This window comes from Hyperoodon ampullatus (assembly GCF_949752795.1).
Source record: "Hyperoodon ampullatus genome assembly, chromosome: 8".
Taxonomy (NCBI): domain Eukaryota; kingdom Metazoa; phylum Chordata; class Mammalia; order Artiodactyla; family Ziphiidae; genus Hyperoodon; species Hyperoodon ampullatus.
The window spans coordinates 39,457,938-39,475,785 of NC_136921.1; the positions used below are offsets into that span (position 1 = coordinate 39,457,938).

General features: G+C 37.1%; 1 protein-coding gene across 1 annotated transcript in view; it reads left to right on the forward strand.

Annotated features, from left to right (window-relative positions):
- The window catches only part of PGAP1 (post-GPI attachment to proteins inositol deacylase 1), a gene marked incomplete at its 3' end in the record, with an annotated part of 69,813 nt that overhangs the window by 2,231 nt on the left and 49,734 nt on the right, over positions 1–17,848 (forward strand). The window contains exons 2-4 of the mRNA XM_079710761.1: positions 3,558–3,711; positions 6,981–7,156; positions 16,406–16,577. Of these exons, the coding sequence (XP_079566887.1) occupies positions 3,558–3,711; positions 6,981–7,156; positions 16,406–16,577 (502 nt within the window). The remainder of the gene's footprint in view (positions 1–3,557; positions 3,712–6,980; positions 7,157–16,405; positions 16,578–17,848) is intronic.

Here is a 17,848-nt window from a genome sequence, read left to right on the forward strand (position 1 = left end):
TAATTGGGGTCAGCCAATTAAGAACCAATGGTTTGTTAAAAGTGTTCTAAACATATTTTTTATATTGCTTTTAATTATATTTTATAGTAAACTCTAATTGTTCACAGGTTGATATTCAGCATATGGGATGTCCTGGTTGTTGGGTTTTCTTCTCTTTCTTGATGATTTTCTTCTTTTTTACTGCTCGTTTGCATACTCTTTAGCGGAATTTTAGAGGCACTTGAAAGGTTAGTTGAAACATGCTCAATTTTATTCTCCATTTTAAAAATAAAATGTGGCCAGGAATTTGAAACTCTGAAAAAATTGTTTTGAATTTTAAATTGTTTGAGTATCTTTATTAATCCTCTACCTTTAGTTCTCCTAGATTCGCTTATTCAGAGTTAATTGAACATCTCACACACCTACCAAGCAAAATACACGCTATCCTTTAAAGCTTCTTGTATTATGACAGCAAGGCAGAGCTTGTATTTGGTAGCAAACAGTTTTAGACAAATTGTAGAATTCGATAAGAAAACATCTGTGTTGTGTTTTTTCATGCAACAGTTTGTTTGGCTCTCTTTAGATATGTGACCTGACAGTTGCTCTCTGAAAGGAAATGTTGATATTGGGAAATATGACTCATATATTTTGTTATTAAGTGTGAGTTTATTTAGCATATAATTTATTTAATGACTTCTCTGTGTAGATATATTCTAGATCCTGGGTATGGGTGAGAGGGAATTAGAGATGAATCACATCTTGTGCCTTTAAATTCATGTTTTTAAAATATAATGGGGGAGACAGGAGTGAAATGGGTAAGTAAAATATAATGTGTTAAATGTTATAATTTCACTGTAAGAGAGTGTGTACGAGGCTCTTCACAGAAGAGAGCAGCCGTGTTCATCTTGGGTAGTCAAAGGCTATCGAGAAGAGGTTGTGCACTGGGCAGTGGAGGGTATGTCTACAGTTCACAAGGTGCAGAAACAAGAAAATTGCAGGAATAAAGAACAGCATTTGTGAAGGTGGGAATACCAGGATACATTCCATAAGTAGTATTTATAGTATGTTATCATTTATGTAGAAAGGAGAAATAACCTAAAACAAATTTGCCTATATTTGTATATATGTAAAATACTGGTATTTCTGGAAGCACAAACTGCTAACATTGGTTACCTTCTGGGTAAGGAACTGGATGGCTAATGAACCAGGGGTAGGAGAGCCTTTTCAGTATATACTCTGTTGAATCTTGAATTTTGGAACATATTAAAAAATTTAAAATGTGGCATGTATAAATTATAAGGAAGTAGGTAAGAATAATTAGAGCAAGGTTATAAAGGACCTGTCTCTTAAGTGTTTATCATCTGTGTATGCAGTGAGGAAACACATAAGGTGTATGTCTTAACAAGGTTATTTCTTGACAGCAGTATGGATTGTTAAATTTTGCAGGGGAGAGGGTTCTCATTTAAAATAATCAATATAAAATAATTTAAAATATATTGGAGTCCTGTTACTATAAATGTGTTTTTTAAAAACCCCTTGACCCTTTTCTGTATCTTTCATCATTATCCTTTTTGTATGCCTACATCTTTTCTGTCCTCAGTCTAGTCAATACCCTTCCTGTCTTTTCCTGCCACTCACTCCCAACTTGAATTCTGTTGGAAATGCAACTTTGCCATTGCCTACAACTCCTGCTTTTTATTTTTGTTCTACCTCTTTTTTCCACCTTTATACTTTTTTCTACTCCACATTGTATGCCTTCATTTTTTTTTTGCGGTACGCGGGCCTCTCACTGTTGTGGCCTCTCCCATTGCAGAGCACAGGCTCCGGACGAGCAGGCTCAGCGGCCATGGCTCACAGGCCCAGCCACTCCGCGGCATGTGGGATCTTCCCGGGACCGGGGCACGAACCCGCGTCCCCTGCATTGGCAGGCGGACTCTCAACCACTGTGCCACCAGGAAAGCCCTGCCTTCATATTTTTAAATGTACATTGTCTCACTATAAAATTGCCTTTATAATAGTAGATTATGAAATATATCAAGTAATATTCTTTTGCTTGTTTTTCTGTCTCCAGAGAATTGAATATTTCTTTTTCTATATATTTGATAGTTCCTGTTCTTCTGAGTTAATTTTCAAGTAGTTCAAAACTTTTTTAGTTACTGTCCTAAAAAGAATAGTGATCTAATACACATGTACTGCTATATCAAATGGTGTACTAAATTGAGAGGAGTTAAGATAACCGTTCCCTTTTTCTCTCATATTTTCTTTTTGCTTAATTTGTACCTAAAGAAATAAAATATTACATCATTTTTATTTTTGATTATTTACTATGCATAATTAATATTGGGACTAATTTGAGTTGAAGTACATGTTCACATATAAAGCAAATAGTAGGGTTGGTATCTCTGTATTTTGAATATTTGAGAAGATAAAGTTGCTAGTATCTTAAACAATAAGGTCACAATCTCTAAAGATGTTTTCATGGTGTTATTGGCACAGATTGTTTATGGTACTATCCTCAAAGGAATATTCAGGAATTTGCATGAATGATCAGAATTATGCTTTCTAGAACAGTGATTTTTTTCAGTAGTCATTATCCATTTACCATTTTCAAAATTCATTCAGTAATTAAAATTTTTACCAAGCACGTGTACATTACTGCCAGATCATTAAATCTATTGATGTCTACTTAAATAAAATCTACTGTTCAATGTAACTGGTTTCATTTTTAACAGTCTCCATCCCTTCGGGGGAAAAAAGAAGAAGAGCTTATACTTTACTCCCACTTTTATAGATGCCTACCTTTTGGGGATGACATTAAGACTTCATTTGTATTTTGCTGAAAGAAATGTTATGTGAATTACTGGCTCATTTGGTATACAGTAATATGAATTGCAGAGTAGTTTTAGGCTTGCTGATAAACCATGCACCAAGTCCATGAAAACTGAAACAGATGCTAATTCACTGGTGAGAAGAGTGTACATGTCTCAACCAAGACATGGCTGTAAGGTTCAGATTAATTTGTTAAGCACATTGTAGGTCAAGCATATTAAGTTGAGAGGTCAGAAAGCTGCATTATAAAACAAACTTACTTTCCTTTGAATGATGTAACAGCTTGGAGTATATAGTTATATATAGGCCTGAGTGAAAGGAGAGAGACATTACAAACAGTTTAAAATAGCAAAAAAGAATTCATTTGATAATGGAAAGCTTTTATCATTTCTAAGTATAATTGATAACCGATACTAAATTAAATACATTTTCAATTATGTTAACATGGAACTTGCTGACATAAACCAGTGTTTTTCTCTTGCCAGTAGCTATTCTGAATAATTTGTATTTATTAGAATTTCAAGTAGTCCCATTTTATGCTTTCTTGAAGACTACATGGTTTAAAGCTCACATAATTCAAGACTGAGTCTTCATATGTGTGAACTAAAAGTAGAACTTGTGCATTAAGTGTAGTTTTATCATCAGTAATATTTTTATATTGTACTATTTCAAATTCAGAATTGGGTACGGTGAGACTGAATTGTATTAGTAAAACTGATTAAAGTGAAGTTCCTTTTTTTTCCCTATAGAAAATAGAACTTCCAAAGAAACTGGCAAAACGCTATCCTGCATATGAATTATATCTTTATGGAGAAGGATCCTATGCTGAAGAACACAAAGTTCTCCCTTTAACGGGTATTCCTGTTCTCTTTCTTCCCGGTAATGCTGGAAGTTATAAGCAGGGTAAGTGTTGCAGTTGTTCAGTCAGAGACGAAAATGAGTCCAACACACGAGATGTATGCGTTAAAGCACAGTGGTAGAGGGCTGTTGCTCGCTCAGGCAAAACAGCAAAGCCCTCAGTCCACTATGGCGTATTTATTTAAGCTTTATCTTACATCTATTATACTTTTTGTAATTAAAAGCACATTTTAAGAGCTAGATGTACTTTACTTATAACTTTATCTAATACAAAGAGTTCTATTTAGCGCAGGCTGTGCCTTCCTTGAACATCTAATCAGTGCACCTCCTTATTTCCTTATGTTCCCGATTATACCGAGGACATGCGTGGGTCAGTGCCCAGAACAATCAGTAGTGCTTGCAGTCCTGAAACATTCGCACGCACCCAGCTTGCTAGGTGAACCGATTCTTGGGTCACGTCTCTTCCCATGTCCTCAGTTACCCTTCTACAGTAAGTCTCAAAAGTAAATTTTGAAAGCTGTGAAATTCAATTGAAGAATTTATCAGGCATGTACTCTGTGTTAGGTATTACGCTGGGTATACTGGGAGACACAAATATATGACATTTTGTCTGAGAGAAGTACATGTGAGAAGTACACAAAAAAGAATAGCTGCAAGCCACTTTGCAGAGAGTAAGTCGGAGAAGATAAGATGGAGTGGAATGATAAATAGATGATATAGGGATTCAGGAATCAGCAGCAGAAAGAGGTTTATGTTAGAAGTGGAGGGTACAGAAAACAGAACCTAAAGCATTGATTAGAGAAGTAAATCAGTGGTTTATGTTATTGCTGAACAAGAGAAGAGACCGGTTTCTTTGTTTTGGAGCTATTTAAATTAGATCTAGAAATACTGAGGGAAACACAGAAAGGTGGGGGTAGGGAAGTTATGTGTACAGATTCCAAATTGAAATATAGCAGTTATTTTTGGCCTAACAGTCAGGCAATCTAGAAGTAATTTCAGCTAAAACCTGCTCTTTTTTTGTTGTTATTAAATGGTGTATTCTTTTGTACAATGAGAATAGAATTATTTCAGCATTTAGTATAATTACTTAACATGTTTATCTATTTAGCTAGCAAATATTTATGGGGTACCTACCATGAGCCAGGCAGTATTCTAGATATTCTAGATATTAGTATGCCAGTAATATTAAAAGTTAGAAAGAAAAATAAACCAGAGTAAGGGATAAAGGATAAACAGGGTCAGGAGGTGGCTAGTTTAGATGAAGTGGCCAGGGAAGGCCAGTATGAGGAGATGACATTTTGAGCCAAGGCTTGAATGTAGCAAGGGACTGAGATATGTGACTATTTGGGGAAGACCCGGAGGCAGGAACGTGCTTGGTGCGTTCAAGGCCACTGAGACTAGAGAAAGTGAAAACAGATGAGGATGGAAAAGTAGCCATAGGCTATGTCATAAAAGCTGTGGAAGAGACTTAGAATTTTGATCTAAGTGTGATGGGAAACTATTGGAGGGTTTGGGTAGGAAATGATATACTCTGATTTTTTAATTTAATCATTGTGTTTGAAGTATAACACATATACAGAGAAATGCATAGAATATGGCTATTAGGTTAAAATGATTATAAAGTGAGTACCCATGGAACCAAAACCCAAGTCAAGAAGTAGAAGGTTGCCAGCACCCTGGAAGCCTCCTGTGTGCCCCTTCCTGATTAAAACTCCCTCCCTTCCTAACTTTAAGGTAGTCATTTTCTTCACTTTCTTTATAGTTTTAGCATCTAATTATGCATCTCTAATACAGTCTACTTGTTTGGGGCTATTTTTTTTTCTTTTTTTTTTTTTTTTAAATTTTTTTCTTTCTTTATTTTATTTATTTATGGCTGTGTTGGGTCTTCGTTTCTGTATGAGGGCTTTCTCTAGTTGCGGCAAGTGGGGGGGCCACTCCTCATCGTGGTGCGCGGGCCTCTCACTATCGTGACCTCTCTTGTTGTGGAGCACAGGCTCCAGACACGCAGGCTCAGTAATTGTGGCTCACGGGGCCAGTTGCTCCGCGGCATGTGGGATCCTCCCAGACCAGGACCCGAACCCGTGTCCCCTGCATTGGCAGGCAGACTCCCAACCACTGTGCCACCAGGGAAGCCCCTGGGGCTATTTTTAAACGTCGCACTATAAATATAATCACTCAGTATGCATTGTTCTGTGTCTGGCTTCTTCCACCTAACATGGGGTTTTTGTTTTTTTATCTAGTAAAAATAACTTTTACTGTTTTTATTATCATCTTAGATTTTTTTTAAATTGAAGTATAGTTGATTTACAATGTTGTGTTAGTTTCAGTTATACAGCAAAGTGATTCAGTTCTCTCTCTATATATATATATGCACGCATATGTATATTAGTGCTTTCTAGGAATTAGGAGGAGAAGAGGAATGAGGAGTAACTGCTAATGAGTTCAGGGTTTTCTTTCTGGGGTGATTAAAAAATGTCTAAAGTTAGATTGCAGAAATGGTTGACTATACAAAATATCATTGAATTGTACACTTTACACAATGAGTTGTATAGTGCTTGAGTTATATATGTTAAAAAAAAAAGGAGTGGCAAACAGCTATTTTGTTTGCTAAACCCAAAACCTAGAGAGTACAAATGCAGGAAATGGGAATTGCATTTGAAATTAAGAGACCAGCAACTTAAAAAAAAAAGTTGTGTATATATGTAGACTACTTTATCAAAACCTAAAACAGTGGAAGCACAGAGACCATTTAGGAAACTGTTAGAGTAGTTCAGGCAAGAGATGATGGTGCCTGGATTAGGACCGTGGTGGTGGAGATGGTGAGAAGCCTTGATAGGGGATATATTTAGAAGGTAGAGCATGACAGGATTTACTCATGATTGGATGTCATGTGTAAGAAAAAGAGGCAAATTATGCATGAGTATTTACACCACTGTGATGAGCTGTAATGAGCAGACGTTTCTTGTAGGAATTTTCTCATTCTTAAAATCCTGAAGTGTGACAAAATTCCTATTTCTTATTCTTCAAGGAATCCTTCCTTCCCTTTTAGCTATTGTTGCCCCTACTGAAGGGGAAGCAGGTAGAGAATGAATGAACCATTCCCGTTATACTTAACTTAAAAAAATTTACAGGACAAGACACACAATTGCTAAGTTGGTTTGTTTTTCTAAATTGCTGTTGTTAAGGATGTCACCCTGAAATAGGTTGTATTCAGAATGTGGGATAAAGTTAGTTGTTAAGAGACTTTGAAGCAAGAATAGATGAAACTTTAAAAATTTTTTGTTTAATGTGCACTTCACCTTTTTCCTCTGCAGTTCGTTCTATTGGCTCTATTGCACTTAGAAAAGCTGAAGACATTGACTTCAAGTACCACTTTGACTTCTTTAGTGTGAATTTCAATGAAGAACTGGTGGCACTCTATGGTGGAAGTCTTCAGAAGCAGACCAAGTTTGTGCATGAATGCATTAAAACCATTCTCAAGCTCTATAAGGTACGAGATAATCATACAATTCAATAGTGATCAACCTATTGGGTTTTTTGTTTTTTTTTTTGGTTAAAGGGACTCAGCATATTTTAAATTATTTATTTGTTTGTATGGAAGTTGAAGCAAAGGTGGCACAAAGGTATTTTGTGTGGGACTCTGTCGTTTTGAACTCAGTGGTGGGTTTTGAAGTTCAAATTCAATTTACAAGAAATCTTTCTTGTGAATTTTGGAAAAAAAATTTTCTTACTTTATGTGTAAATTAGGAGTGCAGTGCATTTCCTAAAGCCATTAGTATGGATTTCTGCTTCTAGTTTTGGCTAAATAACTGGTACTAGAGTAGACTACTTCCATATGTAAACAACTATAAAACTAGCCAACGTATCTGAAGCACATGTTTTCAGGTGTTGGGCAACCAAGTGGTAAAGGACTGTGACCACTGAAAGAGGGGAAACGTGAGGTGAGCTCCGTGAGTGCCCGGCTTTCTGCCTGGAAGCATTTTCCAGACCATGGGGTAAATTTTTAGAGGTCAAGAATAGCAAATTGATATCACTAAGCTGAAGAAGGCAGAGATTGGAATTTGGGACTACTGAAATGGCTAGATTTGTGGTCAGGTAGGAGAAAGAAGAGAACTAGGCAGAGATGCGAGCTCTAGAAATTTGAATCTTTCAGTCTTTGAGTGCTATGCTACGTATGCACAGGGCAAGAGGCTACAAGGCAATAGCATACCAAGGAGGAAGTGGTGGGGTATGTCTACTTCAGGTGCAAGGAATAAGGGGGAATATGTGTCCCTAGAGAAATTTAAAAGAGCAGTACAACAGACTCAAATTCATCTGTGCCAGCAATTCTAAACAGCGTCAGGGATAATTCTACTACCTATTAGGATAAGTCATTTCCTCCCTTGGTATACCATTGTGCAAGTCCTGGCAAAAACAGCTCATGGAGAATTGTGCGTTGAATTGAGATTTGAGAGGCCACATGGTGCCCAGGAGTTCTGACCCGCTAGTTAGAAAGACTTACTTGAACATTGGGCATTCATTTGAGACCCAAGAAAGGACACGACTTAGGAATAGAGCTACTCTAGCCCTAAAGTAAGAGCTACTCTAGGATCCACCTTAACAATGCTTCCATATAAGCCTCAAAAACATCAAAGTTAAGGATTTAGAATAAAAGATGCAGACAACAAGGGAACAGATGAGGGAGCTCAGTAGAGACATGGAAACTATTAAAAAAGAAAAAGGACAGGGACTTCCCTGGTGGTGCAGTCGTTTGGAGTCTGCCTGCCAATGAAGGGAACGTGGGTTCAAGCCCTGGTCAGGGAAGATCCCACATGCCACGGAGCAACTAAGCCCGTGTGCCACTACTACTGAAGCCCGTGCCCCTAGAGCCCATGCTCCACAATGAGAAGCCCATGCACCGCAACGAAGAGTAGCCCTGCTCGCCACAACTAGAAAAGGCCTGTGTGCAGCAACGAAGACCCAATGCAGCCATAAATAAATAAATAAATAAATAAATAAATAAATAAATAAATAATGAATAAAAAGGAAAAATTGAGAACTGAAACAATAAAACAGAAATGAAAAATTCAGTACATAGGCTTTAAGCAGGTTGAACACTGCAGAACAAGAGATCATTGAATTTGAAGACAGGACAGTTAAAAACTATCCAAAATATGAAGGACAGAGGATAAAAGGATGGAAAGGACAGAGCCTCAGGAATCTGGGGGACAATACTAAGTAGGCTAACATATACATACCTGGAACCCCAGAAGAAGAAGAGAGAGAAATATAAGAGGAAAAAATATTCAAAGGACTGAAGGCCCCAAATTTACAATTCTGATTAAAATTTTCAACCGACAAATCAAGAAGGTCAATGGATGTCAAACAGGATAAACACAGAATCACACCCAAGTTTATCCTAGTCAAATTATTCAAAACCAAAGTAAAGAGAAAATCTTAAAAGCAGCCAGAGAAAAAAAGGCTCTTTACCTACAGGTAAAACAATAAAAATTATCGCTGGTCTCCATCAGAAATAATGAAAGCCCAAAACAATAGAACAGCATCTTAAAGGTTTTTGGAGGATGATGGGATGGGAGGGAACTCTTCAACTTAAAACTGCATATCTAGCAAAAAGGAGGGCAAAATAAAGACATTGTCAGAGTAACAAAAACTGGCAGTTTTGTGATTAGTAGAAGGAAAGAGGGAAATAAAAAATTCCTGTTAGGTGAACAGCACAGTAATAATTGCTACAGACAAGATTCATCATGGGTGCTAAAATGAGTAGGTGAAAGTTTGAGGAGGAAAAGGATATTCACATGGTTTCACGGTATCTTTTCTAAAATATTTATTACCTACAGAGGGAAAGAACTTCACAGTGAGAAACCTGGTAGACATCATCTCAACCAAGATTAACATTACCAGTAATAAGACATATTGATATCATGAATCTCCTGACATGATGCACCATAGTTTCTGTGGCATTATTGTCAAAAATGCATAACCTCATTCTAATCATGGGAAAACTTCAGACAAACCGAAATCAAGAGACATGCTGTAAAATAACTAACCAGTACTCTTCAAAAGCATCAAGGTCATAAAAAATGAGGAAAGACTGAAGAACTGTCACAGATTAGAGGAGACTAAGGAGAAATAACAATAAATGCAAGGTGGGATGCTGGATGGAACCCTGAAATGGAAAAAGTACATTAGTGGGAAAACTGGTGAAACTTAGATTAGGTCTGCAGTCAATTCTGTTGCTGCACCAATGTTAATTTCTTGATTTTGATAATTGTAGTATGGTTATATTAAATGTTAACATTGTAGGAAACTGGATGGGAGGTATATGGGAACTCTCTGTGCTATTTTTCCAACTTTCCTCTAATTGGTTCATAATTAAAAGGTTAAAAAGTTTATTTTCAGTAATGAATTCCTTATGAGGTTTATAATTTATTTAGAAGGAAAATATATACTAATGGTGAAAAGGATGGGAAGAGGAGTACATAGAATTATTCCACTGCAGTAAGAAGTATAATATTAATTCATGGTAGATAAGTTAAGGCTGCATATTGTAATTTCTAGAGTAACAACAATAAAAAAGCAGATGTAGCTAACAGCAAATGGAGGAGAAATACAGGTATACCTCAGAGATATTGCAGGTTCGGTTCCAGACTGCTGCAATAAAGCAGATAAGACCTAAATATAAGGCCAGACACTATAAAACTCTTAGAGGAAAACAGGAAGAACACTCTTTGACATAAATCACAGCAAGATCCTTTTTGACCCACCTTCTAGAGAAATGGAAATTTAAAAAATGAACAAATGGGACTTAATGAAACTTAAAAGCTTTTGTACAGCAAAGGAAACCATAAACAAGACAAAAAGACCACCCTCAGAATGGGAGAAGATATTTGTAAATGAAGCAACTGACAAAAGATTAATCTCCAAAATATACAAGCAGCTCATGCAGCTCAATATCAAAAAAACAAACAACCCAATCCAAAAATGGGCAGAAGATCTAAATAGACATTTCTCCAAAGAAGATATACAGATTGCCAACAAACACATGAAAGGATCTCAGAATCACTAATCTTTAGAGAAATGCAAATCAAAACTACAATGAGGTATCATCTCACACTGGTCAGAATGGCCATCATCAAAAAATCTACAAACAATAAATGCTGGAGAGGGTGTGGAGAAAAGGGAACACTCTTGCACTGTTATTGGGAATGTAAATTGGTACAGCCACTATGGAGAACAGTGTGGAGGTTCCTTGAAAAACTAAAAATAGAACTACCATACAACCCAGCAATCCCACTACCGGGCATATACCCTGAGAAAACCATAATTCAAAAAGAGTCATGCACCACAATGTTCATTGCAGCACTATTTACAATAGCCAGGACATGGAAGCAACCTAGGTGTCCATCAACAGATGAATGGATAAAGAAGATGTGGTACATATATACAATGGAATATTACTCAGCCATAAAAAGAAATGAAATTGAGTTATTTGTAGTGAGGTGGATGGACCTAGAGTCTGTCATACAGAGTGAAGTAAGTCAGAAAGAGAAAAACAAATACCGTATGCTAACACATATACATGGAATCTAAAAAAAAAAGAAAAAGGTTCTGAAGAACCTTGGGGCAGGACAGAAATAAGGACGCAGACATAGAGAATGGACTTGAGGACACAGGGAGGGGGAAGGGTAAGCTGGGACGAAGCGAGAGGGTAGCGTTGACATATATACACTACCAAGTGTAAAATAGATAGCTAGTGGGAAGCAGCTACATAGCACAGGGAGATCAGCTCAGTGCTTTGTGACCACCTAGAGGGGTGGGATAGGGAGGGTAGGAGGGAGACACAAGAGGGAGGGGATACGGGGATATATGTATACATATAGCTGGTTCGCTTTGTTATACAGCAGAAACTAACACACCATTGTAAAGCAATTATACTCTAATAAAGATGTTAAAAAAAAAAGCAGATGTCACAATAAAGCAAGTCTCATGAATTTTTTGGTTTCCCATTGCATATAAAACTTATGTTTACACTATACCATAATCTATTAAGTGTGCAATAGCATTATGTCTAAAAAAATGTACATACCTCAATTTTAAAGTATTGCTAAAAAATGCTGACCATCATTTGAGCCTTCATCAAGTTGTAGTAGTAACATTAGAGATCATGGATCACACAGCTCACCATAACAAATACAATAATAATGGAAAAGTTTGAAATATTGTGAGAATTACCAAAAATGTGATATAAAGACAAAGTGAGCAAATACTGTTAGAAAATGGCACCAATAGATTGCTCAGTGCCGAGTTGCCACAAACCTTTGATTTGTAAAAAATTCAGTATCAGTGAAGTACAATAAAGTGAAGCACAATGAAATGAGGTATGCCTGTATTCAGTCTGAAAGGAGGAAAGAACAGAAAGACAGATGAGACAAACAGAAAACAGATAGCAAAGTGATAGAGTTCAATGCAACTATATCAATAATTACATTAATTGTAGATGGATTAAACACTCCAATTTAGAAGAAAGATCTTGTCAGACTGGATTAAAAAAGCAAGACCCACCGAACTATATCTAATCTGGATACTGGAAAGCAAAAGCCACTTTAAATGTCAAGATCCTGATAGATTAACAGTAAAAGAATGGAAAAAATATACATAGAAACACAGATCGTATGAAAGCTGACATGGCTATCTTAGTGTAGATTCTAGGACAAATGATATTACAGGGATAAAGAGGGACATTTCATGATAATAAGAGTCATCTCATCAGCAAGGCAAAAGAATCTGAAGTGAGTGTGCACCTAATAACAGCTTCCAAATTCATGAAGCAGAATCTAACGAACTAAAGGGAAAAATAGGTAAATCCACATTTAGAGTTGACAATTTCAACAATCCTCTCTCAGTAATTGAGGAAATAACTAGAAAATCAGTAAAGTATGGAAGATTTGAACACTGTTAACCAGCTTAACCTGTTGACATTTATAGAACACACCCAACAAGTGTACAAACTGTGTTCTCTTTAAATGCACATGGAACATTTACTAAGGTATGCCATATGCTAAGCTGTAAAACAAGTCTCAATTTCAGAGGATTGAAATCATACAGCGTTTATTTTATGAATATAACAGAATTAAATTAGAAATCAACAAGAAAAAGATATCTGGAAAATCCTCAAATATTTGGAAATGACTTCTAGATAACCCAGAGGTCAAACAGAAAATCACAGGTAAAATTTGAAAGTGTTTTGAATTGAACTAAAATGAAAACACATCATCAGAATTTGTAAGGTTAAAGTAGAGTTAGAAGAAATATAGTTTTAAATGCTTTTATTAGGGACTTCCCTAGTGGCGCAGTCGTTAAGAATCCGCCTGCCAGTGCAGGGGACATGGGTTCGATCCCTGGTCCGCGAAGATCCCACATGCTGTGGAGCAACTAAGCCTGTGCGCCACAACTACTGAGCCTGTGCTCTAGAGCCCGCGAGCCACAACTCCTGAGCTCACATGCCTAGAGCCTGTGCTCCGCAACAAGAGAAGCCACTGCAATGAGAAGCCCGTGCACTGTAACAAAGAGTAACCCCCGCTTGCCACAACTAGAGAAAGCCCGTGCACAGCAGTGAAGATCCAACACAGCCAAAAACAAATAAACAAATAAATAAATAAATGCTTTTATTAGAAAAGAACAAGCTTTAAAAGCAATCATCTCACCTTCCAACTTAAGAAGCTAGAGAAAGGAGAACAAAGTAAACTCAAAGTAAGTAGAAATAAGGTAACAATAAAGATGAGAATGGGAATCAGCTAAATAGAAAACAGTCAAACAGTGGAGAAAAATTGATACCAATGGCTGATTCTTTGAAAAGATGTGTAAAATCAAATTTTGCCTTTTATTTTAAATGATATGGAAAGCCACTGAAGAGGTTTTTGAACAAAAGAATGACATGGTTTTAACAGTGTCATTCGTTATGCTCTTGAGCATAAACTGAAGGGACGTAAAGGTAGAAGCAGAGAGACCAGTTAGGAAGCTATTGCAGTAATTCAGACAAATAACTGTGATTTGGATCAAGTTGATAGCAGTGGAGGTGATAAGAAATGGTCAGATTGGTGTAAATCTTAAAGGCAACAGGATTTGCTGGCACATCAGGTATGGAGGGGTAATGTGAGAGAAAAAGAAGAGTTAAGGATGACCCAAACTAGAAAAACGACAAGGGTTGAATTATCATTAACCAGGATGGGGGGAAATGTAGGAGGAACAGATTTGAAGGATATTAAGAGTTTAGTTCTAGACAGGTTCTATTTAAGGTACATACTAGACATCCCAAGTGTAGCTAGCATGCAATTGGAGTTTAAGGTTAGAGTTCAGGAGAAGAGGTTCCGTCTGGAGATAATAACTTGAAGGTTGACAGCATTTGATAGAGCCATGAGACTGGATGAGATCACTAATGGATTCAAGATGTGAAAGAAGAGATCTAAGGACTGAGGTCTGAGTCACACCAGTATTAAGAGATGAGGGGAGATAAGAAGGAACCAGAAAGAGACTAAAAAGGAGCAGTCAGTGAGGTAAGGGGAGAACCAGAAGAGTATCTTGTCAAGGAAACCAAGCAAAGCATTTCAAAGAGGAAGAAGTGATCAACTATGTCAAATGCCATTGATAGGTCAAGTAAGATGAGGATTGAGAATTGATCATTAGATTCCTTGGTGATCAGATAAGAGCAGTTTTTAAAAAGTGTCGGGGAAAAGCCTGATCAGAGCGGGTTTAAGGGTGTATGAGAAATTGGAGACAGCGAGTACAGTGTAGACAACTGTTTTTGAAGAGTTGCACTGTAAAGAGGTATATAGAAAAAGATGTGGTCACTAAGGAAAAGTAAAAGCAAAAAGAGAGTTGTTTCTATTTTTTTTTTTTTTTTTTTTTTTGCGGTACGCGGGCCTCTCACTGCCGTGGCTCCTCCCGTTGCAGAGCACAGGCTCCGGACGCACAGGCCCAGCAGCCATAGCTCACGGGACCAGCCGCTCTGCGGCATGTAGGATCTTCCCAAACCAGGGCATGAACCCGTGTCCCCTGCATCGGCAGGCGGACTCTCAACCACTGCGCCACCAGTGAAGCCCTGTTTCTATTTTTTAAGGGAGAGTAACAGTATATTTATATGCTAGTGAGAATGATCTAGCAGAGAGGGAGGAACAGTGATGCAAGAAGAAAGTGAGAAGAATTGCCAGAGTGATGTATTGTACTTGAGAACGCCAAAGGGAATAGGTTTCAGAGCACATACGTAGGGTTTGGCTTTTGCTAAGATCAGGTATGTATTGGGGATCACCAGAACCATCCCCAGGCTCGATGTTCTCAAGGAGGACCCATAGGACTCAGCATATAGTTGTATTCATGGTTATGATTTATTACAGTGAAAGCAAAATCAGCAAAGAGAAAAGGTACATGGGGTGAAGTCCGGAGAAACCAGGTGCAAGCTTCCCAGTGTTCTCTTGCAGGAAAGTCACACTGGATGTGTTTAATTCCTACAGCAACGATTGTGACATGTATGAAATGTCATCTACGAGAGAAGCTCATTAGAGACCCAGTGACCCAGGTTTTTTATTGAGGGCTGGTCACCTAGACACCCTGTGCCTCTGCCTTCCGTCTACCAAAATCCCTACTAGAAGTATGAAGGTGTTCAACATAAACCATGTTGTTTACAAAACAGTTCTAGAACGACGAGCTATTCCTATCATTTAGGAATGATGAGAACCCTCCCAAAATCTGTGGTCCCACACTGCAGCCCAGAGCCAACCTTGAATGCAGTCTGCTCTAAGGAGAGCAGTCTCAGGCCTATTCTGTTAACTCTGTTCTGCACAAGGCCCAATTTATTCATAGTAACAGGAGAAGAGGCATAGATGAAGGATCAGTGTGGACGGTGATGAGGAGAAGTTTGGTAGTAGAACTGAGGATACTATGTGGAGACAGAAAAGATTTTTTAAAAAGAAAAACTTATTTTAAAAATATAATATGTAGGGCTTCCCTGGTGGCGCAGTGGTTGAGAGTCCGCCTGCCGATGCAGGGGACGCGGGTTCGTGCCCCGGTCCGGGAAGATCCCACATGCTGTGGAGTGGCTGGGCCCGTGAGCCATGGTCGCTGAACCTGCGCATCCGGAGCCTGTGCTCCGCAACGGGAGAGGCCACAGCGGTGAGAGGCCCACGTACCGCAAAGAAAAAAAAAAAAATATATATATATATATAATATGTAATTATCAGTGAATAGATGTTGTGGAATGCTGGCTTCTTTTTAAACCCAGGCACACAATAGAGAAATAATTTGATGAGATAGGATATATCAATATGATGAGGTAGTATATTGCTGTGGCAGTTGTAACTGTTCTGGCTTTTTTGTGCTATTTCCATTTTCAAATAAATGATTTGACTTTATATATCCTATGAAATCTAATATTCTGGTATACACCAAATATAATTACACCTCTTACATATAATATAACAAATGGTAAAAACATGATTTGCTAGACCAAGGTTCTGATTTTGGTTCAGAAAATCAAAGCCTAGCTGTTAAAAATGTTTGCAAAACACAAAATATGTATACACTAATTACAAATATATGAAAATGTATTTCTGTATCTTATTATGAGAGGTTATATAAATAGTTTAATTTTCTTTTTTCTATGAAATTGCTCATATGTAGAGAGAAGTATTTAGTATATTTATTATGATATTAATCCTTAATCATGCCTTGGTGATTTTTGAAATAGGGTCAAGAATTTGCTCCAAAAAGTGTGGCAATAATTGGTCATTCTATGGGTGGCCTTGTTGCAAGAGCATTGCTTACGTTGAAAAATTTTAAGCAGGATCTGATCAATCTTCTTATTACACAAGCAACACCTCATGTTGCTCCTGTGATGCCATTAGATCGTTTCATTACAGGTGAGTACTGTTACATAAACACTAACTGACCTCCCCATTGTTGTTTAGGATTAAACAGATCCTTGCAGCTACTACTCCCTTTAGAGTATACTACAGGTTTATCCATGTGTGAAGCAGCTTAGGTTTAAATCAGCACCTCCAATTCTGAGCATCTCTTTTTGTGACTTTCAACTTAGGCTCATAACTGAAACTGCTGTTAATTTTCTCTCCCTTTTGCATCTTAACATGGAAAACATGTGTCTTATAACCCCTGGGCACTTGAGCTTCATTTTAGTTATTCTTGAGGATGACTCTTGGTCTCTTAAAGTGTGTTTATACTTCCTTTTTTTTGTTAACTCCTCTGGGTACTTCATTCAAAATAACCTTATATTTAAGTAAAATAGTAGAAATGCCTTTTAAAAAAATAATAAATAGGTCTGCTAACACCTTATTGAATGAGGTAAGGTAGGATTGCTAATCTTTATAGAGCTCTTATTATATTTTGGATATTGTGGTAAGAACTTTACATGATTATTGTATCATTTGATCCTTATGGCAGTTCTTTGAGGTAGGTACCACTGTTATTGCCACGTTCATGGACAGAAAAAAGAGGCCAAGATAAAGTTATTGCCCAAAGTCACATGGCAAGAAAATAGTGGTACTCCAGCAAGCTTGTTTCTGGGCCTGTACTTTTAACATTTACGTATGCTGCCTCTGAATTGAGTTACATTATGATAACAGAGGAAATAAAATTACGGATAATACTGTAATGTTGCAGGGAATTTTGAGTGAACAGTAGGAGTTTATGATTGTTGTCATCTAATTAAATAGGGATAATGTCACAGAATAAGAATTAAATGCCTACTATCTCAACTTTTTATTAAAGTCAAGTATGATCTTCACTGCTTTTTGGAATGCCGTATGTGTAGAAGAAAATCTTCAGAAAGAAATAATTATTTTTCCTAATCAGTAAATTTACACAACTTCTTACCCTATAAAATTTGCATTATCTTAATTGTGGTGAAAATTTTGTTTACAGATAAGTGAGACATATACCCTAGTGACTCCAAACCAAAGTAGTTTTCCAAAGCACCCATCTTAACATAACATTGCCAAGGAGTAACTTACTTGCTAGAATATCTGGTGCAGTAGCACTTAAAGAGAAGTTTGATTTTTTTCCTTATTACATTTAAAACTTTGCCTGTAGAACTCTTCTAATAAAAATTTTTCGTTTTATTATTGAAATTGGTTAAATATGCTTTACTGATTCTAATAATTATAAATTATTATTT